General features: G+C 36.4%; 1 protein-coding gene across 1 annotated transcript; it reads left to right on the plus strand.

The window, feature by feature from the left end:
• Positions 1–27,224, plus strand: LOC138699965 (UDP-glycosyltransferase UGT5-like). Its single transcript, XM_069826203.1, has 5 exons — positions 1–140; positions 9,541–10,362; positions 14,606–14,828; positions 20,399–20,618; positions 26,790–27,224. The coding sequence occupies exons 2-5, from the start codon at positions 9,541–9,543 to the stop codon at positions 27,073–27,075; spliced, it is 1,551 nt and encodes a 516-aa protein (XP_069682304.1). The 5' UTR covers positions 1–140; the 3' UTR covers positions 27,076–27,224.

Consider the following 27,224-nt stretch of genomic DNA (forward strand, 5'->3'; position numbering starts at 1 on the left):
TGTGTATATCATACGAGAGCAGAGCTCCGATAACAGTGTTTCATTTTTAGTAGTTGCAGGAAGAGTTTATGTAAAGATCAGAAAAACAATTTTTTCCATCTGGCGTACGATCACTTGCAGACGTCGGTAAGATAGCAAAGGTACGAAATCAGTTTTAATGGATTATATTTTAATACATATATTATATATCGGTAAAGTTCTTTATCCGATCGTAGCTCACTGTTAAAGTAACTTGGAAACATTGTGACGAGTTCGAATCCGGGAATTCCGCAGTTGTCAGTGTGTTGTGGTTTAATGTCGGGTAGAGGTCCGGCGTTATGTGGTTAATTCACGTCGTGGAGGTCTTTCTGTGTTTCCGTCCAGTATGATCTACCCATTTTAAAATCTAGTTAACAGATCTTTTAAGCTTTAGCACGGGCTTTGTTACGTCTTTTTTCATAACAGTTTCTGTAGTTGGGGAAATTATTTTAGAGGAGAATTGCCAGTTGCGATTAAAGCACTAATTATAAAAAGGTTCAACTAGCAATTTTTTCAAAAATCACTTTTTTTCCATTTTATTGCACTTCTTTTGAAAGCGCATTTTTGTCAGTATAAAAAGGGTCGTCATCATTATAATTTCAGCAGAAAATATCTCTCTTGGTAGAAGAATGGCCCAATTACTGTTTTTGGAACCTTACTGTAACAATGCTGTATTTAGTTTGTAGAACGGCCCGGTCATTTACAGCTAGGCCCTTCTCCTGCCAGCTTCGATTCTTCAGACTATTATTTCATTAAGTAAATTCACAACACGGTACATTTTGTAGTTTGTAGTTCCAGTTTTCTTACTATGACGTTTTATCTGTTTTAATTTACTTAATATAATAGCTTATAATGTGATTTGTGTTCAAATTATATTATGATAAGAATTAAATAGGAATTTTCTTTGTAAAATAGTAGTAATTGTAGAAGGACCCAATTCTGTTATTTTCAAATTATAATTAAACCCTTTCGAAGCAGCCACAGAAAGAATAAAATTATATCATATCATCTTGGAAGTGCTTTAAACAGATGTTAAAGAATTAACTTTGTGTCAGTATTTGATACCGAGATGTTCGGCTTTTTTTGTTCCTCCAGTAACATATTAAAATGACGAATTGGGTCCATCTTTGAACAATCGCTTCAATTAGGAAAAAGTTTACCTTACATAATGATGAAACGACGAATGATGTAACACAAGCGATAAAAAATTAATTCTTTGGGCAAAGGGTTTAGAAACTACTTCGGTATCAATACTTCAAGAGATTGAAAACAAATACCTTCTCCACTGTTTGAAAGTTGCTTCAGTAATCACTTATCTGTACTAAAATCTACTTTTAATATGTATTTTCGTGACGTTTTTAAGGTCAACAACTTTGCTTTGGGGTGCCAAACAGAAAAATGGACTTCTATATATTTTCTGTATGACTGCGAAGTATCCCAGTAACAACATTTATGAGAACAATTAACGTTCCTTTCGACTTCTGACAGCTCGCTAGCTGCATGGCTTGAGGGTCTACTGCCATGGTTAGTTAACTTGTTGCTACTCTGAGGAAATGATTCCTGCCAGAGTCCTTCATTACATCTAGCAGGGGGCACTTGGCGACATACGCTGTATTAAATAACGTTAAATCCTATGACAGTGTGGGAAAATTTTTGGCAAAAGTTCGACAGTTGAGGGTGGAATTGGCCGAGGGGGAGGGAGCCGATGGGTAAGGGAAAGATTTATTAGTGTTGCAATGAGTAATATTAACATTGAGCGAATGATAGAATTAGGGGATAATGTTTTTATTTTTTTTTTATTTTTTTTTTTACACTGTGTCTTTTGTATTTTATTGCGTGTGTATGTTTTTATTTATATACTGTATTACCTTTATATTTATTATTTGGATTATTTGGTGCAGCTTCAACAAGAAATTGAATTGTTTATACTGTGTGTGTGTGCGTGCGTGCGTGCGTGTGTGTTTTTTTCATATCTCCCTTTTATTTTATTTGTATTATTTTTGTGAAATTTGGTATAAAGTTAGATTAGTTATAATAGTGGTAATCAATGATAACGGTAGTAATAATAATAACTGTTGTTTCTCTATTTTATTATTAGTAGGCATTATTTTCGTTTTTAAGTTTCAAACTGTGCATAGTTACAGCACGAATGGCCGTATGAGCTCGTGCGAAGGATCTTGTGTACATGAGTTTGTATAATTTATTATGCATCAATAAATGCATCCATCCATCCAACCATCCATCCATCCATCCATCCATCCATCCATCCATCCATCCATCTATCTAACTTGTTGCTACTGCTAGGAGTCTGTCAGTCAGTAAAGTGCGATTTGTTCGATAATGTAGCAGATTGCCCTCAAGCTTGGTCGAAGAGAGCAGAGGGCGCCAAATAATGATAGTGTGCTTCCAAGGTTAATCTTGGTTGCCATCAGTAGCGGCTGGTGGTCAAATAATGAGTGTCCTACAATCTCTATATCGTCCTACTGTATACACTTGTATGTATTTATCTTAATTTGAGACTCGCCTAGTGACGAAATAATATGAAGTTCATACGACATTCCTTCCTACTGTAGAACTTGTCATTTACCCTGGTGTTAAACCCCTCCATCTTGGACATCATACTCTTTTCTATTGACAGTATTGCAAGAGCAGTGAGACGATCCTGGGACATAGTGTTCTTTAAAAACATTTTTTATGCGTTTCAAGAAAGAAAAACATCTTTCGGGATCAGCAGTGGTCTTTGGTGTTGTAACCAAATATTTAACAACTTCGTTACTTCACAGAATGGATCCTGTAAATTGTTGGAGATTGTGTGAGCCGTTCAGAGCAAAAGGGTTGTGAGTCAAAACTGGGTCCTGAGGTTTAAAGTAAAAAATTCTGTAAAATAGAGTGCAAAGTACCAGTTAATATGTCCTTCGTGCTATCCACTGACTACTAATAGTTTAAATAAATTGAATATTAATTGCTACTTTGCACTGTGTTTTACAGAATGATTACTTTAACCCTTATTACCCATTTTTTTACTTACACTACTTCCGCTCTGAATGCCTCATGTATTGTAACAATTGAACAGCCATCTATATTTCGAAGTCGGGTCTTCCGTATAGAACTCCAAGTTGTGTCTGTAACACTCTATTGTTCAGCATAGCATAGCTGTTGGCAGCAACTTCAACAGGTAGATGGCAGCAGCAGTCGGACACTTGAATTACCAAATAAATTGTAAATAGTTCCGAGTTCTTCCACAAATAAGCATTCTTTCGTTACGCTTTACTTTTGCAGTCTCCAAGCTGTGTCGTGCTGAAGCTGACTACATCACTTTCCCGCGTAAAAATAGCCAATCAGAGCAATGATTTCAGCTTCGCACATGCGCATAACTATCTACATTCTCATGTGGAGTTTTGAGTAGCACAACGAACCCCCTGAGGCACCAAAGAGCGAAGAGCGAAGACTAAACACTCTATAACGCGTCATGAACATATCCACGGAAAATTGTCAAACGACAGATCAAATATACTATGGCATTAAAAATACATTATTTGAGCAAAAATTGTCATTGTGCTGTAGCACTGTAGCACATAAGGATGGGCCGCCTCTGGTTGCCATGACAACAAACCGTAAGCCACGGGGCTAGCGAGCTGTTAGTAGTCCAAAGAAACATTAATTATACTTTTTTTATAATTCATAGTGTTCTGGCCAAGGGCAGGTCTGTAATTGCGAACCCAGCATTCTCCAATATTTCCTAGTTTCCGCCTTCCCCTTACTTTTCCGCATACGATCCATGTATCTTAATGCTGTCTATCATATGTTATCTTCTTCTCACCCGAACTTGCAGCAGCAGCAGCAGCAGGAGTAGTAGTAGTAGATTAAAAGGAGAAGCTCTAAAAAGGAGAAGCTTTAATATCGAAACCAGAAGGAGGAAGGTAGAGAGGTAGGCCACAACCCACACGGACCGAGGAAATGAAGATTAGGATGTAGAAAATAAACCTAACAGATGAAGACTGGTTAGATCGAGAGAACAGCAGGAAGAAGATCTTTTGGTTTAGGAAACCTATGTTATCACAGAAAATTAATTTATAAAACGATAATAATAATAATAATAATAATAATAATAATAATAATAATAATCATCATCATCATCCTTGCATGTATTGGGCCTAGTGGCTCGTTACGGTCTCTTGCCAACGCTTGAACGGTCTGCCCAAGGATCTCTTACCCACAAGATGGTAATTTAAAATTTGGCGTGGCATTCTAGAACGAGGCATTCTGATGACATGTGATCTCCAGTTTTGTCTGTATTTCTGTAGGTATTCCGTAATCGGTTCAATCTGCAGTTCTTTCATAATGTCAAAATTTTTAATGTAATCCATTGTCGTGTATCCCGCTGTACGACGCATAAATCTCATTTCTGCCGCCGTTAATCTTTGTGAATCAATATTACGAATCATCCAAGCTTCACTACCAAAACAGGGTATAGGTCTGGCCAATGTTTTATAAATTCTGGTGCGCAGGTGTTTTTGTACTAAGGTTGGTTGAATATCTGATTAATTATCCCCATTGCTCTGTTGAATTTAATAATTTTCTCATTCAAATCCTTTTCTTCTTCATATGAAATTTGGTAACCGAGATAACTAAAATTTTTGACTTGTTCGATGATCTTATTATTGATGCATATTTTGCTACGGACTGGTTCCTTTCCTAAAAAAGCCGTCACTTTAGATTTGTCAGTTGAAATTTCCATATTGAAACTTTCTGCCATTTGATTAAAGTTGTAATAATAATAATAATAATAATAATAATAATAATAATAATAATAATAATAATAGTAATACGGCGTAGGTCAGGTGGTAGCATGGCGGGGTGGTAGTGCTTTTGCCTGCTGATTCCGAGTTGCGCTTAGGCTTGGGTTCGATTTCGCTTTCGCTTTGGCTGATTAGCTAGTAGGATTTTTTCCAGAGGTTTTTCCCAGCCGTACGGCAAATTTCACGTAATCTATAGAGAATTCTCGGCCTCATCTCGCCAATTACCATCTCGCTTTCACTAATTTCATCGACGCTAAATAACCCAATGGTTCATACAGCGTTATTAAATAACAAAAAAATAATACTTTCAGAAGTAATGATAAATACTTTCAGAAGTAATGGTAAGTAAAGTTGTCTAATTTTCTCATCTTCTTTATCTACTTCACGGATTAGGTGAATCGTCTGTTTCAAATCTGTGCCATGCTATGTATAGTAGTGGCAAAAAAACCGGACCGACCCTTGTAGCTGATACAAAAGAATCCTGTGCTGTGTATTGTGTCAAACTGTGGTAATTTCAGTATGGTTAGTGAAGCCAGGGGTATGTACTGCTATTTAATGTAAAAATACACAGTTATCTTTGCCGAATAGAGGTAGAAATGTAATATTGATGCCAGATGAAAATAAAACTCTCAAAGTTTTTTCGTCTGTAAGTTTGAGACACTGAAGAAAACAAAAGACGGTAAGACTCGAACAAATGTAATAAATTTCATTGTTACAATTAATTATACAAGATAGATGTGTTTTGTGACTAGCAAATTTGAATCTGTGACTCTGAAATCAGCTACAAGGGTCGGTCCGGCTTTTTTTTGCCACTGCTGTACATGTTCTTTCCAGTTAGTGCGGCACTTTTCAACTTTATAGGTCTAGTTTATTTAACATTTTCTAAGTCGTTTCTAATGTTTTTACTTCTATATCTACGATCCTATTTTGTGCATCTTTCGGTCCTTAAAAGTTAAAATAATCCCGCCATACATTAAAGACGAACGAATGTTGAGAAGAGCGTTTTTCGATAGAATGACTCAGACGCGATTATAATCCCACAAGGTCCGTATGACCTTGAGTAAAATTATTACCTTACTGCATGACGAGCAGATAATAATCATTATAGCATAACTTCGCTAAAAATCAGTTTTCGGTGCATCTACCTCACGTGATAGTCTAACATACGGATATACAAGTCATGATTATAAAATCTCAAACGACAGGTTAGTTGAAGACCATTCAGTAAAATTCACAGCTATGATAGGTCGTTAGCTATAAATACAGTCCAGTAATTTACTGATTTCGATTCTTACATAGTTATGTCTCCGAAAGCGTTTCCTTGGGAGTTATTTGCCCTGTGTTTTTGCTCGTGTTACTAGCTAGCTACCTTGTCAAAGAATATCATTTATAATTTTAAATTATAACTAGAATCCTGCACTTGGTTACTTTGAAAACAAGTTAAATGCACGTCGATCATACTAGTTTCGTTTCGTACGGAGAGCAAGTTGCCAGTCAACAGTATTCAGGCTGTGGTCTTTCCCCCCCAGGCTGTGGTACTGTGTGTTCATATCTATTCGTGTACCGTCTGTGTCTGTAAGTCGGTGAACAAAGGAATAATAGGCCTACTCATGTACAAAACACCACTTGAATTCAATAAAAAAAATAACGAAGTATTTATTTAAAGGCAGCTTATATGCAATAATTTTTACCACGATTAGACAAAACTAAAAATTTTCCCTTTATTTTTGGGAGCCACCACATTTTGCCCACGCCTGCAATGAGAAAACCATTCGAGCTGATAGGCCTACATTTACTGAAATATATTAAACAATAATTGTGACAGCTCATTTGCTATTTTATGCGATCTGCCTAAAGCATTCGAAGGTGTATCACATGAAACATTAATTTCAAAGCTCTATTATTACGGTATTAGAGGAAAAGAACTAGATTTGTTTAGATCTTATTTATCAAACCGTACACAACGTGTATGTCTAAATGACGTTTATTCCAATTTAGTCAATGTTGAATGTAGAGTTCCTCAAGGTTCCATTTTGTACTATGGCTCTGAACCCTTCAAATACTCCTTCATTGACAATTTTTCAGAATGAAAATCTTAAAACGCGAGCTTCCAATATATCCTGGTTTGGGTAACATAAATGGTTATGTGGTAATGTGATGTGAAATTAACTTTTCCGTTGGCCTTGCATGTTGCTGTCGGTATAAAAAAAAGAACAGTGTGTCTCCCGAACACTTCAGCGACCTCAAAAATATTTCCAGGGGAATTTCAACACATGCTTCTTCATAATATGCATTGCTTCATCAAAATATGTCACTGAAACAAAGCGCATAACAATTCATTTAGGGAGTGGGATTATTTTTAATAAAATAATAATAAAAGTAATAATAATAATAATACCAATATAATACCAATAATAATAATAATAATAATAATAATAATAATAATAATAATAATAATAATAATAATAATAACAAAATTACAGTATTAATAATTTTAATGATATAATAATAATAATAATAATAATAATAATAATAATACACTAAAATGATATTAATATAATAATAATTAACATAATGAATAATAAACATTCTCTATGGGAGGTACTTAAACTAGTTACATGAAGCCTCACCCAAGATTTCGGTCACCGGCCGCTACTGGCTATTGTTCTTAAAAGTCTTTAAATGAAGTTGATTTCTTCACATCTGAATATTGGTGCCGATATTCGGACACAGTTTGCAGAATAAAATGTTTTTCTTCTTTTGTTGTCAGCATATGCTTGTAGTCTGTCATCAGTTTCACTCCCTGTTCTGCTGCATCATTTACAGTCCTTTAAAATATTTTGTGATATGTAGTCCTTCCTGGAAAAGATCGTTACTTTCCCATTCTCATAGATGTTTTTCCAAGAAGTCAGAATTTATTGAAAATAATTCAAAAAATCTCTTTGAATCTTGAGAAGTAAAATTTTCAATGCCTTCTCCTAAATATAGATCTTAGAACTTCAGTTCAGCTGATAACGTTTTGATATTTCCTTCTTGACTTTCTGAATATTTCATAGCATCAGAATCTTTCCAACTGAAACGTATTTATTTTAGATCAACTTTTCTGTAATTTCTTGAAAATTTAAATATGCCGTAACCTGGCGTTTCAGAATATTTCATTCATTCATTCATTCATTCATTCATTCATTCATTCATTCATTCATTCATTCATTCATTCATTCATTTAACCTGGTAGAGATAAGGCCATCAGGCCTTCTCTTTCCCTCTACCAGGGGATTACAACTACAATATTAAGAATACAATTATAATTACAATTAATATTAAATTTACAAATACAATAAAAGTCAAAGTACTAAAAGATTAACTGATTAATAAAGGCTAGACAGTTTATTGTAGAAGTTAAGAAGAAAGATTTTTTTTTTCAATTAAGTAAGAATTAACCTACTCTAAGCAGTAAGAAAATGCTTAATAAGTTTGTTTTTGAACACTGTTAAATTCCGACAGTCTCTGATGTCACTGGGTAGGGTATTCCACAAGCGCGATAGCGAGATTGTGTATGATGATGAATACGATGATATCTTATGTGTTGTTATGGCTAATTTGCGGGTATTTTGCGTCCGTGTGAAGAGATTATGTTATGATGATAGGTAACTGAAACGGAAGGCAAGGTATAATCTTTTCGTTGTAACAATAATCCTACAGTAAACAATAGCACGTGACTGAAGTGAGGCTTGATTGGCCGCAGTTTGGCGCCAGAGATTCTCAGTAAGCGATCCCGCCTACTGTTGTACGTTATGTTTCATGTTAAACATTTCCCGTTACTCATCAAAGTAGACCTAACCTCACAACTATGTATTCTTTGCTTAGGAAACTGTTACTTTATAATTAATTAATTAATTGGATTCAACTCACTTACTATATACATTCAACACTACTATTTCTTTCTCTTCACTTTATGTTTAGTAACCACACACACTGAGTATGCAGAAGCCATCCTAACACGTGCTTACGAGAACAAGCTTAAGTGATGCCAGAGTATTACAAAAACAGACTATCTTGGTATTACTCTTAGTATTCATCCTCTTTCAACATAAATAACAAAATATAAAAGTAGCTTTTCTTTTACGTAGCGTTTTACATGTGAGTAAAGTTACATGTTTCGTCGTATTTAATAACTAGAATTCGAATTTTTGTTTTCAAATAATACAAGGTTGTTGTTTCCAAATACGGAACTATATTTTCCTGCGTCGTGCGAGTGTTTCGACTGGAAGCCAATCACGGGTATGACAGCCACGTGCTTGTGTTTACATTAGGATTTTTCTTACAGCGAGAAGGGTATAGGTAGGTGTAGAGGTGTGAAGGACTTGAAAAAGGAGAACTAGGGAATGAAAATTTCTACGTTCGTTAAGCCGTAGCCAGTTTAGAGTTTTTCGGAGATATGATACCTGCATGGTAAATAGAATATCTCTCTCTAATTTCTGTCCAAGTAACACACAAGCACCTTGAAAACGACCTGTGTTGGTTGCTACTATATCAAAATAGAGCGCTTCACTTTTCCAGTGATTTTCCACCCGTTTATTGCCATATTCATATTCAGCATGAAAAAATACATTGAATTTCAGTGTTTTCGTTTTCGTAACAGAAAAAAACGTTAAATTTTGTTGTCCATTGTTATTAACGGTTAGATTGAAGTGTAAGATATTTATGTTTTTGTGTGTTTCAGATGAAGTCCATTGCACTGTTAATTACGATCATTACATTATCTACTTCGCTGGTAACAGGGGCGCGAATTTTAGCCCTGTTGCCTTACATTGGAAAGAGCCATTTCGATGTATTCGAACCATACGTTAAAGAACTTGCTGCCAGAGGGCATCAAGTGACAGTACTGAGCCACTTTCCCCAGAAACAACCCATAGCAAACTACACAGACATTAGCCTCGTGGGCTCCATTCCTATTGACGCAACAGACAGATTGGATATGAATAAAGCTAGTGGCATTACTATGATTCAGACTGCGGTGAAGGAAATCTCTGAGTTCTACAAATCCTGCGACAGAATGTTGTCTTTTCAATCAGTTCAGGAACTATTAGAGTCTAAGGAAGTATTTGATGCAATAATCACTGAAACGTTTGCTACGGACTGTTTTCTGCCTTTCGTACATAAATTCAATGCCCCTAATATTGCAATAAGTTCGTGTGTAATGTTTCCATGGTCGAATGACCGTATGGGTAATCCAGACAATCCCTCTTATATTCCAACTCACGGACTGTGGTTTTCTGATAGAATGAACTTTGGTGAGAGAGTCTTAAATGTTATTATGAACCAGTTTTTAAAAACGCTGCATTGTGTACTGGAAGGAATTGTGGGGCAAGGGTACGCAAGTAAACACTTCGGTGACGACATTCCCTGGCTCTCAGATATCGCCAGGAACACCCGTTTGCTGCTTGTCAACTCGCACTTTAGCCTAAATAGGCCCCGACCGCTTATTCCGGGGATTGTAGAAATTGGAGGTATCCACATCAAATCTCCGAAGAAATTACCGAAGGTATGTACTAAAGTAACCATCTGTTGTATATTGTTTTTATTTATTTATTTATTTATTTATTTATTTATTTATTTATTTATTTATTTACTTCTTTACTTACTTATTTACTTATTTATTTATTTAATCTGACAGGATTAAGGCCGTAAGGCCTTCTCTTCCATCCCACCAGATAGCACATATAAATACAAAAAAGAAATACAGACGCTGGTGAAAATAATACAAATTAAATTAAAGCCCTATAGAGGGTCAACAGGGTCAAGAGAACACTATAGAGCTCTCATCGAGCTAATACAAGAAAAAAAAAGAAAGAAAAACAGAGATAGCAATGATGATAGTGATAACTGATTATAATGATAATAATAATAATAATAATAATAATAATAATAGTCTAATAATAATAATAATAATAATAAATACATTACATATTAATTGTCAATTTTACAACAGCATAGTTACAATATTTACTATATGTCATGGGTTAAGCCGAAGTTGCGCAACCTGATAAGTGTTCAAAAAGCAATTCCATGAATTAGAATGTGGTTTTTTAATTTAAATTTGAATTTTATTATCCGACAGTCTCTGACATGGTCAGGGAGAGAGTTCCAGGCGTGGAATAGATATGCTGAAAGATGATGAGTAGAAGGATGTTCTGTGGAGAGGAATAGAGAGAAGGTACATGTTCCGGGTTCGAGGTAGTGAAAGGTAAACAAAACGAGATGCTAGGTAAGAGGGTGTGGAGGTGTGAATGATTTTAAATAGTAATAAGAGAGAGTTAAAGAATCTTCTTTGTGTGAAGGACATGATTTTGCATTTGTATTCTAATATCGCACACAGCTTGCAATTTTATTCAATGAGAGATATTCTGTGTTGTCTCAGGTGGAGGCTTGGTAACTTGCTGACCAATTGTCACTCGAGTATCATACAGTCAAGTCTAAAAGTCACAAACATGAGTTGCTTTGTTATTTTTTAAACTACTTTCAGCTTTTGTTACCGTTACCTCGTTGGTTGTAAATTCGGCATCCAATATAGGCCTATCAATTTCTGGCACTTGCAGCACTGAATGCAAATTAAAATCTACACCACGTAATTCCCCAACCTCCCCGTATATTCCCCGGAAGTGGCTCTTCCATGCCTTCGGCGGGATGTTGTTTCCCACATATGGGCCCTTGCGCAATTTCTTCAGTGATCTCCATATCTCCGTCTCATTCACTTGTCCTGCGACTTGTCTGATTTCTTCCTGTAACTTAGGTTACATTGTCATTGTGTCTTTTTCTCGAATACAATGTCTTTGTACAGTTTTCTACGTGGTACACAACTTATATTTCTCGATCCTCATCGCGCCTAAAAACCCGCAATGCTTGATCCATTTCCCTTTTATCCTCTCGACAATAATTGTCATAGAAATTAGTAATTTCTTTTGTTTTCTTTCGGTTCCCCTTTAACTTCATTACAGAACCCGCTTCCTCAATAATTAACGTAATCTGTCCTGCTGTGACTGAGTCAACGTCCTTCAGACCTTCTTCCAGTCTCTGTGTATACACGTCGTTTTGTTCTTCCCTCCACCTATGTATTGGTACCGATCTCCCCTGCTGCTCTTTATTCCTTTCATCCACAGTTGGCCTATTCTCGTCCATTATTTCTAGCTGCACACAAACAGGAAAATGATGCGAGTCCGTCCTTTATCCTATCCAAAAATACTTAATTAATGGTATTATGTCTTTGCTGCATAGGCTATAATAAAATCTACAGCACTCCCACCAATCAGCATTAACAAACGTTAATTCCACCTTTTGGTCTCCCCCATATTTCCCATTTAAAATCTCAAAGCTAAATGCATCACAAAATGCAAGTAGCTCCCTGCCTTCTGCATTAACCACCTTATCTTTACTGCATCTATTCGCTTTTCTCCCTTCCTTTTAACCGTCCACCCAATCTCCGAAAGAAATATATACTATTTCGATCCTCGAATTATAATCCCCAATTAATAATGACGCATCGGGATAGCTTACACGCAAATCTACCACTCTCTCCGCCAGAGCTTCGTACAAGGACGGGTTGCAAGGATGATGATAGCTGTTTGTATAAACCAATAATTATCATTAGTATAGCACATATCACAAATTCTAAATTAATATCAATTTCTTTTACTTCCATCCATCATCGTTTTATATAACATACTAACCCCGCCCGGCCCTCTCTACCCCTTATATCTCCTACATGCACTGAAACTACAATAGTTCGTAAACTGTACCTTATCACTAGCACTGATTCATGTTTCAGTCATACACATAATGTCAAATTCATCCAAAATGTCATAAAGGTCCTTATTGCCTATTTTACTTTTCAACCCTTCAATATTCCAGCACCCGATCGTGAGGAGAGTTTGACGTGGCTATTGAGCGCCATTCACTGGCACTCACTTCACTTTTCTCGCCTCTGCTATCCGTTGAGATTTCCTTGTATTCGGCACTTCCATCCCCACTGTTAGTTGAAACATTAGCGCCGAAATACATTTTATATAAGATGTCAATATTAACTCATTTTGAATTGTGAATATTCGAATTTCAATCCTTTCAATAACCTGTCATATTATTTATTTTTAAATTAATTTGAACTTAGATATATTTTATCGGTTTCTTTTAAAAATCGCAATTTAAATATTCGAATCTCTGTAAATAGGAAAAAATAATGAGCACTGGCTTTTACTTTTTGAATGAAAAGTGGCATCCGAGAAAATACCACCATCATTTCCAAACGCAAACAGCAGCAGATGATGAATCACATTTTAAGTCTCTATTGGTCAATGTTGCCTCAAAGAAAACACATATATTGTTATTGGTTTAGTTACAGAGAAGTTACATATTGTTATACTCTCAGCTCTTATGTTATGTGGAAATTGTAGCGCGATCGAATTTCCATGATCAACCTGCCTTATACTGTACAATCAGTCACTGAGCTATGGTCACTTTACTGAGGGACGTCAAGCATGGGCATATTGTACCCTCTGCAAAGGAGTCTAGAGTCCTTCGGCTTACAGAATTGCATGCAGGCATACGCTTAAGAGATCCTACCTCACTGTTTTAAACATAATTTAACCAAATTAAGAAATTAAATGCTGAAACTATGTGCCTTCTTGTTCCAAGTACTTATCGCACCTGTCTCTATTGAACAAATTTGTTTATGGTTTACTCAGTCGCGGCTCGTGGTTTTAAAATCCAGGCTGAAATCGCAAATTTTCAGGCACTGGAGCATTACTATTTATTTATTTTTATTTGTTTATTCGTGTATTTCCGTAACTGGGAATTTTTAACAATACGTTATTATAATATATATAACGGAGGTTTGAAAAACTTTCGGTTTATGGGATATTTGGGATAACAATTGTATCCACGAATAACTAAACGACTCCATCTTATCATCGCAATGTTATTCTAAAATGCCAATTATGCCTATGACCTACCGTAAAATGAATGAGAGAGCAGACACATAACCTGAAGAATGGAGTGTCAGATATTGTTTCTTTTCTTTTCTTCAAGAGAGTTTTTTTTTTTTTTAACTCAGAGCTAGAAAATGTTGGCAACGACTCAAGACGTAAATCTCTACGTCTTAGCTGTACCCTTATTAGCCAGACTCTACGAGGAAACCACCCCGTTCTGTTTCTATTGTGCGGAAGATGCAGTAAAGGTTGAGAGACTGTTGTTACTAGGCTATAGGCTATAACCTGTCTCAAAAACATCTATCGGTACCAACAGTTCCAAATATATTGACCGTTATTAACGAACGAGCCGAGTAAAATTTCGATATTTTTCCTCTATTGAAAATTTTTATTCTACTATTAAACACAAACAAATGTCAAGATTGTTGCAGATTTTTATATGGGCGGCTCCGCCTAAGAGCCTTTAACTACGAGCCGCTACTGGGTTTACTCCACATCTCTCTCTCTAGCTTTGAATTGCATACCCGTCAGAAAGGAGAAGCGCCAGATTTTGAAAGCTGTGCGGTCTAAGCCACGTCACTAAAAACAGAAGACTCTGTGTGTCCGTGTGTGTGTGTGTTAAATGTAAGCCATTATTTCCGTTTACTAGTAGTAGGTACAAGTATTGCACTGTTGTAATATTTTCTGTTCACCACCCTTTGTCTCTATTCCGCGCTCATCTTCTCCCGAGTCACCGACAATATGTATGTGTTCATGGTTGCGCTGTTTTTAATTTCGTATTGTGTTGTCGGTCTCATCAAATTTTAGGACTTGGAAGACTACTTGAACGGAGCAGAGCACGGGGTTATTCTATTCAGCATGGGCTCTATGATACGAGCAGATACGCTACCTGTCGAGAAGAGAAATGCTTTCCTCCAGGCGTTCTCAGAACTACCTCAAAGGATAGTTTGGAAATGGGAAAGTGAAAACGTGCCTGGTCAGCCCAAAAATGTCAAGACCCTAAAGTGGATTCCACAATTCGACGTTTTGAGTAAGAAAATGCAAATCATTCATAGTATAGTTTAATATACGAGGGACAGTTGGTAAGTAACTTATAAAATAATTGAAGTAGCGACCTATATTTTTTAATGAACCGCGTGAATATATATATATATATATATATAATTCCTTTATGAATATTTTTCCCAGAAAAATCGCATAATGGAGCGTGTCTCATCAATAGTATATTCGCGCAGAGGTGCCACCAACTTGCAATTGCTGCTTCTTTGTTTTGTTTGTGCGCATATCCATCACCTTGACATCTGGATAATACTGCTATGGAGCGGTCATATCTTCTGGCAAACCATTATAAATGAGTGCTACTATTTCGATTTGTAACTTACGGACTATGCTGTGGCAAATTCTTTGTTTATAAATCATTTCTTCTTCTCTTTCTGCTACTCGTCAACGCAACATTGTTTTTCTTTCTCTAATTACTCCATATTTTTCATATTCTCTTATTATTTGACCATCTGTTTTCCGTCCCCTGTTCTGACTTCCTTTTTCCTTTCAGCCTTTGTCCTTTATCAATTATCTTTTCTCCTGAACTTGTTCCTACTTCCTTCTTTTTCTTTTCCGCTCATTCTTCTTCATCCTTTCTCTCTCTTTCTCTTACTCGTTTTCTCCCCTTTAACTCTTTCTCCTCCTCCAACTCCTCTTCTTTCTTCATATTTGTAATCTGGTCTTTCCCCATTATCTTTCTTCTTCACTTTCTTCTGAATTTTCTTCGTCTTCTCCCGCTTTCTTTCTTTTCCATCCAATCTTCGGCGCCTTTCTCTCCTTGCCGTACATATCTTTTCTTATATTTCATCAATCATTTCTCTATATCTCCTCTTCTCGAATCTTCCTACTTTTTCACTACTAAATCTTTTCCTCCTGTTCACTCCCCTTTCTTATTTTACACTTTTCTGCTCCTTCACCTCGTACTCCATGCTTTTTGTCCCACACTCGAAGGTGCTTTTTCTCGCCCGATAATTGTTCCACCCTTCTTACATTATCCATGAAATCAATGGCACTGATTTTAGGGATATGCAGAGAAGTCTATGGCATTCTCTACGACACTCGGCGACAAGCGGGTCCGGCGTCAGCATTTGTCATTCCCGGTGAACGAGGTCCGCTACAGTCGCACCAGAATCTAGTATATAGGCCTACAGTCACGAAGCTTGAGTTGTGAGGGTGCTAGGAACAATAGACTGTGCCGGTATTATTTCACATTATCTGTAATGAGGCGATAGTAGCGATCCTAGTGGTTAGCAACTATCTATCGATGCATATATACTACGTATTGAGCTTCGTGACTATATATACTAGACTGTGGTCGCACTCTAGTCACTCTCTCTCTCTGTCCCTGCCTTCAAGAACACAGCACATGATCACATTGCAACTGATAGCTGCTGTTCAGTTGCCTATGAGCTCTGTTGACGTTTGTATTGATGTGTGTACGTCTTAGTTGATTATTGAAGATTGTGGATTAATATGACATCACAAAAGTTTACATTACAATAAAGGATTTATCTTATCCAGTGTCACTTGATAGCGAAGAATTGTGGAACAGTGCGACGTAGTTTTGCAACGCAATTTCCTGGTGTTCCCGTTCCACATAGGACGACTATATTAAACCTCGTAAAAAGTTTAGAGAAACGGGGTCAATTCTGAATAAACGTGAAAAGAGAAACCCAAGTGTACCTACTGAGAAAAAACTCGGTAAGATGAGAGAAAGGTTAGAACATTCTCCTCGAAAATCTTTTCGCCGTCTTTCACAAGAAACGGGTGTTTCGAAAACCACAGCATTTAGAACCACTAAAATTCTTAAATTTAAACCCTACAGAGTGACAATAGTACATGAATTACAGCCTAGAGATAATGTGAGTCGTGTGAATTTTTTTTAACTGGGTTTTACAAAGTGTTGCCGATGGCGTTGTGGATTCTACAGTAATTATTTTCACAGATGAAGCATGGTTTCACTTACATGGCCATGTTATAACTATAACGCAAAACAATACACACTGGAGTACAGAAATTTCTCATCTCATTCATGAAGCTCCTTTACTTGATGAGAAAGTGGGATATGATACGCTGTAATTGGACATAGGATTATAGGCCTAGGCCCTATATTTTTTGACAATACAATTAATGGTAACAGATAAAGAATACAAATACTGAAACCATTTTTTGAAAAGTTAACCGATATCGAGTGTCAGAGTGCTTATTTCCAGCAGAATTCAGCAACTGCCCGTACAATAGCCGATACATTGAATTTGATAAGGGAAATAGGGTTATTAGTAGAGAATTATGGCCCTCTGGGTCCCCGATTTGTAAGCATGCAATTTATTTATGGGGAAATCTAAAAAATAAAGTATACAAAGACAATCCGCACACAATCCGTGGGTTAAAGGACAGTATTGTATGAGAAATCGGGAGAATTACAGAAGACGAACTTGCACGTGTAAATGTCAATTTCCTTCGGAGATATCAGGAATGTGTTGCAGCAGATGGACATCATTTTCAACACCTTCTGTAGTCAATAACAATGTAAACAATAAGAATACTGTAATTTTAATAGCCGACTCTAGCTACTGTAGCGGACCTCGTTCACCGGGAATGACAAGCGCTGACGCCAGGCCAGCTTGCTGCCGAGTGTCGTAGAGAATTCATTGACCGCTCTGTAGTACGATGTTAACTACAACAGAAAATATTAAATGTCTAATGAAACTTGTACCACCGACGACCGTTCTCATAAATTACGGTATGTCAAAATATGAGAAAAACTGTGAATTAAACTCTGAAAATACTCAAGAGGCCTTTTTACATAGTGCAGTGATGTTGATTTCTTTTGATTTTCTTGGATCAAATTTTTGTCAGCACAGAAAACCTCACAGCTGCAGTTCTGGTAGAATGAACTTACTTATGAAAAATAATTTAGAAAAGTATATGTGCGCAGGGTGTCAGAATTATCTAGAGGTATTTACACCAGGGGCGGTCCGTCCTTATGTGCTACAGTGCTACAGCACAATGATAATTTTGGCTCAAATAATGTATTTGTAATACCACCATAGTATTTGATCTGTCATTTGACAATTTCCCGTGGTTATGTTCATGACGCGTTATAAAGTGTTTAGTCTCCGTGCCTTCTTTGGTGCCTCAGAGGGTTCGTTCTGCTACTCAAAGCTCTACATGAAAAATGTAGACAGTTATGCGCATGTGCGAAGCTGAAATCACTGCTCTGATTGGCTATTTTTACCCGGGAAAGTGCTGTAGTCAGCTTCAGCACAATACAGCTTGGAGATTGCAAAAGTAAAACGTAACGAAAGAATGCTTGTTTGTGGAAGAATTCGGAACTATGTACAATGTATTTGGTAATTCAAGTGTCCGACTGCTGCTGCCATCTACCAGTTAAAGTTGCTTGCAACAGCTATACTATACTGAACAAAAGAGTGTTCCAGATACAAGTTGGATTTCTATACGGAAAACTTGACTTCCGAAATATAGATGGCTGTTCAATTGTCACAATACATAGTATCCAACAATTTACAGGATCCATTCTGTGAAGTAACGAAGTTGTTAAATATTTTGGTTACAACACCAATGACCACTGCTGAGCCAGAAATATGTTTTTCTTGCTTGAAACGCATAAAAACGTTTTTAAGGAACACTATGTCCCAGGATCGTCTCACTGCTCTTGCAATACTGTCAATAGAAAAGTGTATGATGTCCAAGATGGAGGGGTTTAACACCAAATGTCAAGTTCTGCAGTACGAAAGAACGTCGTATGGACTTCATATTTCATCACTAGACGAGACTCCAAATTAAGATAAATACATAAGTGTAGGCCTCTACAGTAGGCCGATATAGAGATTGTAGCACACTCATTATTTTGACCACCAGCCGCTACTGATTTACACTAGCCACAAATGACAAGATTGCTTATATCTAGGGGATGGATTTTGATAACCTAAAACTCTACTTAAAATTATCAATAAAATGCCCTTGAACTAATGGAAAAATGACATGAAATTAAAAGAAAATGGCATTTAAATATTATTCATCGTACTTAAAAATTAGTCACCTTGTTTCACTGACTGCCCTGCCAATGTCGGAGAGAGGAGGCAGCTTCCTGGAATTTGACTAAGATAAAGGAAAAGGGCATGCAACAAAATGAAAATTTAAAGGGAGAACTATAAATTTTAATGAGACTTTATAATGTGTTTCAAGCAGGGATGGTCCATGTCAGTGCCTTCATTCTACGTCTCCTACTCCTTCCGCTTTCCAATTTTGTTACCAGACCTTCCAGATGGGGAGTGTAAATGACAAAAAATTGTGGTCACAGCGTGCATTCTTGCAATCTTTGTGTTAAAAATACTGTTTACTATAGTACATCCCTTCCAAACCATATTGAGGACATAACGTCTTATTGTCCTGAAAACGGTGAACGTTTCCCCGCTTCCAAACATAAATTCTAAAGACACCCTCGTACAGACAAAAGAACAGTAGCGGTCAAAGCCCTCACTTAAACTAAGCTGTTGTGAAGCATTTTATATTACTTCCGTTGTGTGAGGTGAAGCCTTCAGTGGAATGAGGGATGAACTTTAGAGTTTGTTCCAAACTATAAAACTCAAACTTCACTGTTATTCAGTAGGTAATTACTAGTAGGGCCTACTACAGATCTGTTTGCTTAGAAAAATATTTAACAGGCCTATATGTGTGTGTATCTAATGCCCACCCACTTCACTTGCGTTATTGGGGTTCCGCATGCTGCGGATAGATGGCAGAACCGTAACCCATTTTCTAGTTTTACACCACTTCGGCGGGTCACGATGCACATGATGTGTATCTGTGTGAAGAGTAATGTCGTGTACTAGGATGAGTGTATGTGTAAGTGTTCGTGTAAATGTAGTGTCGGGAATGAGTGATGATGATGAAGATGAGGAATGGAGAAGGGGAAACCCGGTGCCGGAACATAGCCTACTCCTGTCGAGTAGCACCAAGGTGGCCGCCAGGCTTAACGTCCCCATCCGACGGACGAATCACTATCAAGAGTGACATATGCCTTCTCTTCAAATGCACTGCGGAGAGATTTGGGATTTAACCCAGGCATATTGGTACATAATCTAGTGATTAGAAGTTGTGCACCGCCATCTCTCCTACAGGCCTATATGTAAAGAAGGATGTAAAATGCATTCAAAATAATCTAAAATTTCTTCGAAATATTAAAAATGAACAAAAGATGCCGAAAAAAAAGTAAAAATGACCTATTAGTTCAAAAACGTAAAAAAATGCAAAAAATTCAATATAAGAAATTAGGTTTTTACGTTCATATTAACATAGAAAGAATTTCTATATTATTAGGCATCGTCCTAATGTGAAAAATACGAATATGTCTTTTCATCAACATCCGCCCCCTACTTATATCACTACGAATATTAAACATAATGCATTCAGTTGTATTAATCTCCTTAATACTGATCCCATAAGTTTATTTCCGTTTTCGAATACTTTCCTTTGTACACAGCCAATATCACAAAAACGGCATTTGTAATGTGTAACAAATTCTTTGTTGAACAGATCACCCTAAAGTTCGACTGTTCATGGGTCACGGTGGACTTTTGGGTACCATAGAGGCCGTGTACGCTGGGGTTCCCATGGTGGGAATTCCAATGGTAGGAGACCAGCCTATGAACATAAAAGCCGTTGTTACGTCCGGTATGGGAGTTTATCTCGGTTACTCAAACATCACCAAAGAAAGTGTCCTTTATGCTCTCCATACCGTTTTGGATCAGCCGAGGTAAGAGAAATACAGTGGCTTCAGCCATCTTACAAAGCATACGAATGGAATCAGGACAAATAAATACAATTTGCTGTAAGATCTAAGTGCGTCTAATGATCGGAGTGAAATACTGTACGCTATGAATAACAGTCAATCCTCCAATAGCAGTAGCAGTAGTAGTAGCAGGCAACACTCCAACAGCTTGACTAATAATATTAGTATAAATAATTATATTGCAGCTAAAATTTTTCTAAAGTTAAAAAGATAAAAATTCTACTTCTTACATCATCCCAGATGTAATAACCAGGGGCGTATTCTGCGGACTACCGGGGCTACCGGCAGTAACCCAAGGAAATTACAAAAGAAAAAGTTTATAATATAACATAATGTAATAATTTTGTATTATTAGTTTTACCACAGTAATTAAAATTAAAGTAATTGTTAGATTTATATGCGCTCTCTGCTCTCGAAAAGAAACAAGTTGTCAAGGCGGCATCACTGGAGAAACCGCTGCTACGTGAGGTAGCCTGTGACCGTACCGCCCATCCCCCCCCCCCCGCTCTTCTGTTTCCAACGTGCAGTGTAAGGCCGGGTGAGTTGCCGCTCTCGTGATCGGTTTCTTCGCAGGCGCAAAGCAACAGTACGCTTAGCACGCTAGCTCATGAATGTAATTGTGTTCTTGCAGTGCAGTATTTTAAAATTGTGATTTGTTCGAGTGTCTAAGAGTTATATTAATTGTGAATTATTAAGTTTTTAATTTCCCAATTAAGTGATATTGTGAAAAATATGGCAGAACAAGTTTCTGGAGAGGTTTGTGTTGAAAATGACTGTGTAATAGAAGGTTTATTAAAAGTGCCTTTTAACCGTCGTACATACAACGAGGAAGTTGAAATTGTGAAAATGGAAAAACCAACTCCTGAGTTAAATTTGTCCATGGACGTAAAAGAAAAACAGCGTGAGTACACACGCCATTTCACTTCAACATCATATGGTAAGTGGAATTGGTTGTGTGGTAGTTCTAAACTGTCTAAACTATTTTGCTGGCCATGTTTGTTATTTAGCCGCGAAACTAATGTGTGGTCAAAAGAGGGTTTTCTAATATCAACTCCCTTCGAACGGCAGTCCTAAAACACGACAAATCAAAAGCTCATATTTGTAGTAGCATGAACTTTGCAAACTTTGGGAAGACAAGAATTGATTTACAGCTAGATAAGCAAAAAGCTCTACATATCAACCAACACAATGCTCCTGTGGAAAACAAATCGGGAGATTTTACTGCATCTTATTAACGCAGTCTGCTTTCTAGGAAAACAAGAATTGGCTTTTCGGGATCATAATGAGAGTGTGAAAGCAGACAACAGAGGAAATTATATTGAATATTTAAGTTCCTTAAGTGAATTTGACCATTTACTGGCCAATCATCTTGAGAGTTCAACAGTATTTCGTGGTACTTCTCCCGCAATTCATAATGACTTAATATTTGCTATAAGTGGGGTTATGATTAGACATCGGATTTTTAGGCACTAAAAATTGCAGTTTTAGGCGCCTAAAATAAGTTCAAAATTTGTAAAATTAGGCTCTATTTTAATGAAAATAGGCATTTTAGGCACATCAAGGTATCATACTTATTTCTTTCACTGAAGGTTTTAGTTATACACTAAAATACGCACAAAAAAGTATGTTTAAACATTAAAAAAGAATACTATATTATATTTATAAACAGAGCTGCACAAATTTAATATATTGAAACTAATGAAATAATGATTATTGATATCAAGATTACTCATTTTAAGTTATTGAAATTCAGTTCCATGCTCAGACTTTATTATAATTATCTGCACAGTACACCACCAGAATTTTTTCTAAATTCTCCACAGTTAACCTTTGCCTTTTGTCACTGAGAATCATTTTGAAAGCAGAAAAACTTCTTTCAACCGAAACTGATGTGAGAGGCGCAAATTTTAAATTAGGTACAATAGAAACATCAATACTTACTGGGACATTTACGCTTTCCCCCGATATCACTCTTGATACTTTTTCCAACAGTGAAAATCCTACATTCTTATTTAATACGTTGTCCCACTTATTTTTAACTTTTTTCCCAGTTTCGCCCAAAGCAGAATGTATGTTCACTTGAGCTTCCTTTACTATTGCTATTTGGCTACAAAGAGATTGTTTTTCACGTTCTAATTGTTCAATGCTTGCAGGTATGAAAGAAAAGTTTGATGTTATGTAGGCAATATCGTTTTTCACTCGTGAGTCATTCAGACAATCTTTCACTGCTTTCACACACGCTGCACTATCAGTTTCAGGTAATTTATCAATAACTGTGACCACTTCCTTAAAATACTTAGAATAATACACCACTGACTGAATCCAGGTTCCCCATCGTGTAACAACCGGCTGAGGTGGGAGTGGGATATCTGGAAAGTTCTCTCTGAATATTGAAATCGTGGATGGGGCTTTACAAAAACATTTTTTGTGTTAGAAATAAACGAATTGACAAGAGGAAATTCATTCCGGATTGTTTCAGAAACCCTGTGAAGGCCATGTGCTAGACAGGTTACATGCGTGAGGTTAGGATAAAATGTTTTAAGAAGTGGAGCTGCAGCAACCATGTATGAGGCAGCATCAGTACAAAACAATAGAACTTTAGAATCGTCTATATTACCTGAGTATAAAGACTGTAGGCCTTATTTACAAAATAAGCAATGGCTTGGCTATTCACTTTCGAAAGTTCCTTAACACATACGAGGTGTGGAATCGAAGGTCCATCAGGACTAAGTTTTCCTACTACCATATTTGCTATATACCTATTCATAGGATCTGAGGTTTCATCCACAGAGACCCATATGTAAGAATCACCTATATCCTCCCGAATGGAAGCTAAAGTTTCATTGCATATTCTGTCTAAGTAATTTTTTCTTAGGGTCGACTCAGATGGGATATTTTGTTTGCAGTATTTTTGTAAAAACTGTCTTAAAACCGGATTTTCAATTGCATTCCAGGGAATGTTAGCAGCAACAAACGCTCTGGTTAAATCAGCATAGAAATTGCTGCTGAGATTGGATGAAGTAGGCTGTGTTAGTAAAGTTTGTTGCAGTTGATTTTTCTGCTGAGCTTTAGCCTTATGAGCCGCTCCTTGCACATGCTGCTTTAGGTGGCACTTCTTTTCTTGCGAAATCTAAAAATGTAAAGTAAACTGAATTAAAATAAAATCCTAATTGTTGTATTGCCGTATTTCTATCACAAAGTTAGTGGGTTCGAAAAATCAAAATTTTAATGACCTGCAAATACTTTAACTATCGGAATTTAAAAGGTTAAAGTGTAGTGGTCTTAAAAAGAATTATACCTCAGGATAGCTCAGTCAATGTATAAATATTATAGGCCTACTCATTAAAATTAATAGAATTTATATATTTCAACTATTGTTACATACCTGTTTGCTACAAATCTTGCAGAATATTATTTTTCCATCATAAGTGAATTCTGAATATTCTGTTAGCCATTGCCGGATCGATGTAGATTTTGCACTTATATTTTTCGGCATTATCGCGTTAAACTTCACAGGAAAACGTCCTACCGCTCAAAACTTCTCAACACAAATAAGGTGAGGGAAAGAGCAACTATTAGCGAGCATTCAAATGAACCGTTGTTATTGAGATTCAATCGGACAAAAATACAAAGTTCCACTTATTGTTGCATTTCCTGGTAGTATTAACACTAGGAGGGCCATTCTTTTAAATATTTTGTAACGGTTTACCCTACTAATTCGCAGTTTTACGACTTTTCATAAATATTTCAAAAACACTCTTTCTCCAAAAATTGTGATTTTATGACACTCTGAAGGGCAGTACAGCTAATCGGTTTCAGACCGAAAACAGTCATTTTTATAGTATAGTATATCTCTGAATCGGTAGCAGCACATGTTGTGATTGTTGCCTGCTTCAAAACTAAGGTTGGTTCTTTGTCGGCATTTATGCCTCCAAACATGTTAAATTCGGTGAAATCTATTGCGAGTGTCGTGAGATTCAAAACATTTTGTTTCCTTTATCAATGGTTTCATGGCCGGTGTGAAGCAAACTTTCCACTTTTTAAATGCCTTAAATTTCGCAGTGAATGCATGTATAAATTATAAAAAGTAAGAGTAAAATGCGAAACTTTACAGTGAGTTAGGCATTTTAGGCGAATATTAACAAATTAGGCTCTAATAACCGTTTTAGGGCATTTTAGGGCACTATAAAACTCTTTGAATACCTTTCAATTTCCATGAAACACAAATATTAATAATTATTTTTACTTTTCTCCTAAAGAAACAAAATAGGCATTTGCCCTAGAATCCGATGTCTGGTTGTGATAAAGAACATAAAATCTGAAATAGAAGAAGCACCTTTTGCGGCCATTGTTGTTGATGAAACAAGTGACTGCTCTAATCAGAGTCAATTGTCCACTGTTTTAAGATACGTCGATAAGTACTGTCAATGTTCAAGAACGGTTTATAGGATTCACAAATGTCAGTTCGGGCAAAACTGCTGCTGCTTGGTTTCAGCATGTGGAAGGTGTTATAGCAGAATACAATGTCGGCAATAAGTTAATTGCACAGACATACGATGGTGCTTCAGTTATGGCGGGAAATATTAATGGCTTAAAAACAAAAGTTCAAGGAAAGTATCCTCAAGCACTATTTGTCCATTGTTACAGCCATGTTCTCAATTTAGTTTTGCAACAAACTACTTCATCCATTCCAGAATGCCGCATTTTTTTTTCAAAACACTGTCGGGTTTAGCTGCATTTTTCTCATCATCTCCTAAAAGATCAGAAAAACTCAAGAATTTATGAAAAAGAAACTCCCAAAAGTAGCACCAACTAGATGCAATTTTACATCTCGGCTTGTAAATACAGTAAAGTAATACAGAGAACAACTGACTGCTTTCTTTGAAAATATCATTTGTAATGACTCTGAAGAAAACTGGGATGATAATGTAATTGTGCAGGCTCAAGGATATTTGTATTTTTTCATACAGTTTCAGAATATATTTCTTCTTGAAGTCTATGCTAGAGTGTTCGCACATACAGATGTGCTCTACAATATTCTTCAGACAAAAAGTCTAGACATAGCATACTGCTTGCAAGAGGTATCAAAGTTAAAAAATACTATATTCGAGTTCAGACGTAGTGGGTTTCCGTCCATATGGAGTAATATGGAAAATGAAAATTCTTCAGCCAATACAATGGAATCACCATTAAAGCGAAGAAAAGGAGATGATGAATTGAAATACAGGCAGCTGTAATACAGCATACTAGATCGTATGCACATGGAAATTACTGACAGATTTTCTGATTATGGAAAGCTTCAGTTCACATATCTTCTAGATTCTCAAAAAATTTCTGCTTATATAGAAAACTTCCCGAATGAGGCACTAAACAAATTATTTCAGTCCTATAACAGTCACTTTGATCAAGTACGTTTGAAAAATGAATTAAATGTAATATATTCAGCAGAGGTCTTTGATTTTTCGAACAAACCTATCCATGAAATATTATCTGCCATATATGAAAACCAGCTGAACCAAGTTATTCCTGAAGTCCTTAAATTGGCAACATTAATTGTGACAATACCAGCTACGTCAGCATCAGTAGAAAGAACATTTTCTGGGTTGAAGAGAATAAAATCTTACTGTAGATCAACTCATACACAAGAACGTTTATCCGGCTTGGCACTGATGTCCATTGAAAAGTCATTTCTACAGAAACTTCGCAAGCGGCCCAACTGTAATTTCAATGACGAAGTCATCAAAGTATTTTCGTCCCAATCAAGACGTCTGAAATTCATATATAAATAGGTAAGGAATTTTATTATAGGGATTTTAAAATATATTTTGTGTAATAATAGGGTCAGTGGTAGCCCAGGCCCTTAAACCAGTATACGCCACTGGTAATAACTTCTTTGTTAATTTCATTTTACATACTTCAGTTCTTAACCACTTGAATAGCCTTATACGAGTATCTCACTCCAAGATGCAGAAATATGTCACTTTCTTATGTTCAATTACAACCATAAATATCAAATTCACAAACTTCTGTCTCACAAAACAATCACTACCAATAATCAATATCAAGAAACTCTCATTAAATAACATAGAACTGTTAATGAATCTTGTACTCACCGATCTACTTTTGGGTTCACAGTTACAGGGAAAATGCGAAGCGGATGTCACAGATCTATCAGGATAGACCGATGTCGGCGATGGACACTGCTATCTACTGGACGGAGTACGTGATCAGGCATAAAGGTGCTCCACACTTGCGTACTGCAGCTCTAGACCTTCCTTGGTACCAGTATCTGCTGTTAGATGTCCTCGCAGTCATCACCATTATGGTCATAGCGTTACTGTACATCACCTATATAATAACAAGAACACTCTTGAGACGAATAATCTCTGGAAAATCTAAAAAGAAGTCAAAGCAAAGCTAAAAGAATAAAGCAAGTTGTATTTATATGTATAGGGTAAAGGTTGGTAATATTGTGATACTAATAATATTGTAATAGTTCTTATTGAGAATTGTTTTACAATTTTACTAAGCGAGAAGATCGGTTTTGTGTGTCAACATATTAAGGGAATG

This window comes from Periplaneta americana, chromosome 5, assembly GCF_040183065.1.
Source record: "Periplaneta americana isolate PAMFEO1 chromosome 5, P.americana_PAMFEO1_priV1, whole genome shotgun sequence".
Lineage (NCBI taxonomy): Eukaryota > Metazoa > Arthropoda > Insecta > Blattodea > Blattidae > Periplaneta > Periplaneta americana.

Excerpts from the sequence above, each read along its gene's own strand:
- LOC138699965 (XM_069826203.1), top strand. The coding sequence starts at position 9,541 with ATGAAGTCCATTGCACTGTTAATTACGATCATTACATTATCTACTTCG. Across the intron at positions 10,363-14,605 it reads CTCCGAAGAAATTACCGAAG|GACTTGGAAGACTACTTGAA; the intron begins GTATGTACTAAA and ends ATCAAATTTTAG. Across the intron at positions 20,619-26,789 it reads ACCGTTTTGGATCAGCCGAG|TTACAGGGAAAATGCGAAGC; the intron begins GTAAGAGAAATA and ends TTGGGTTCACAG.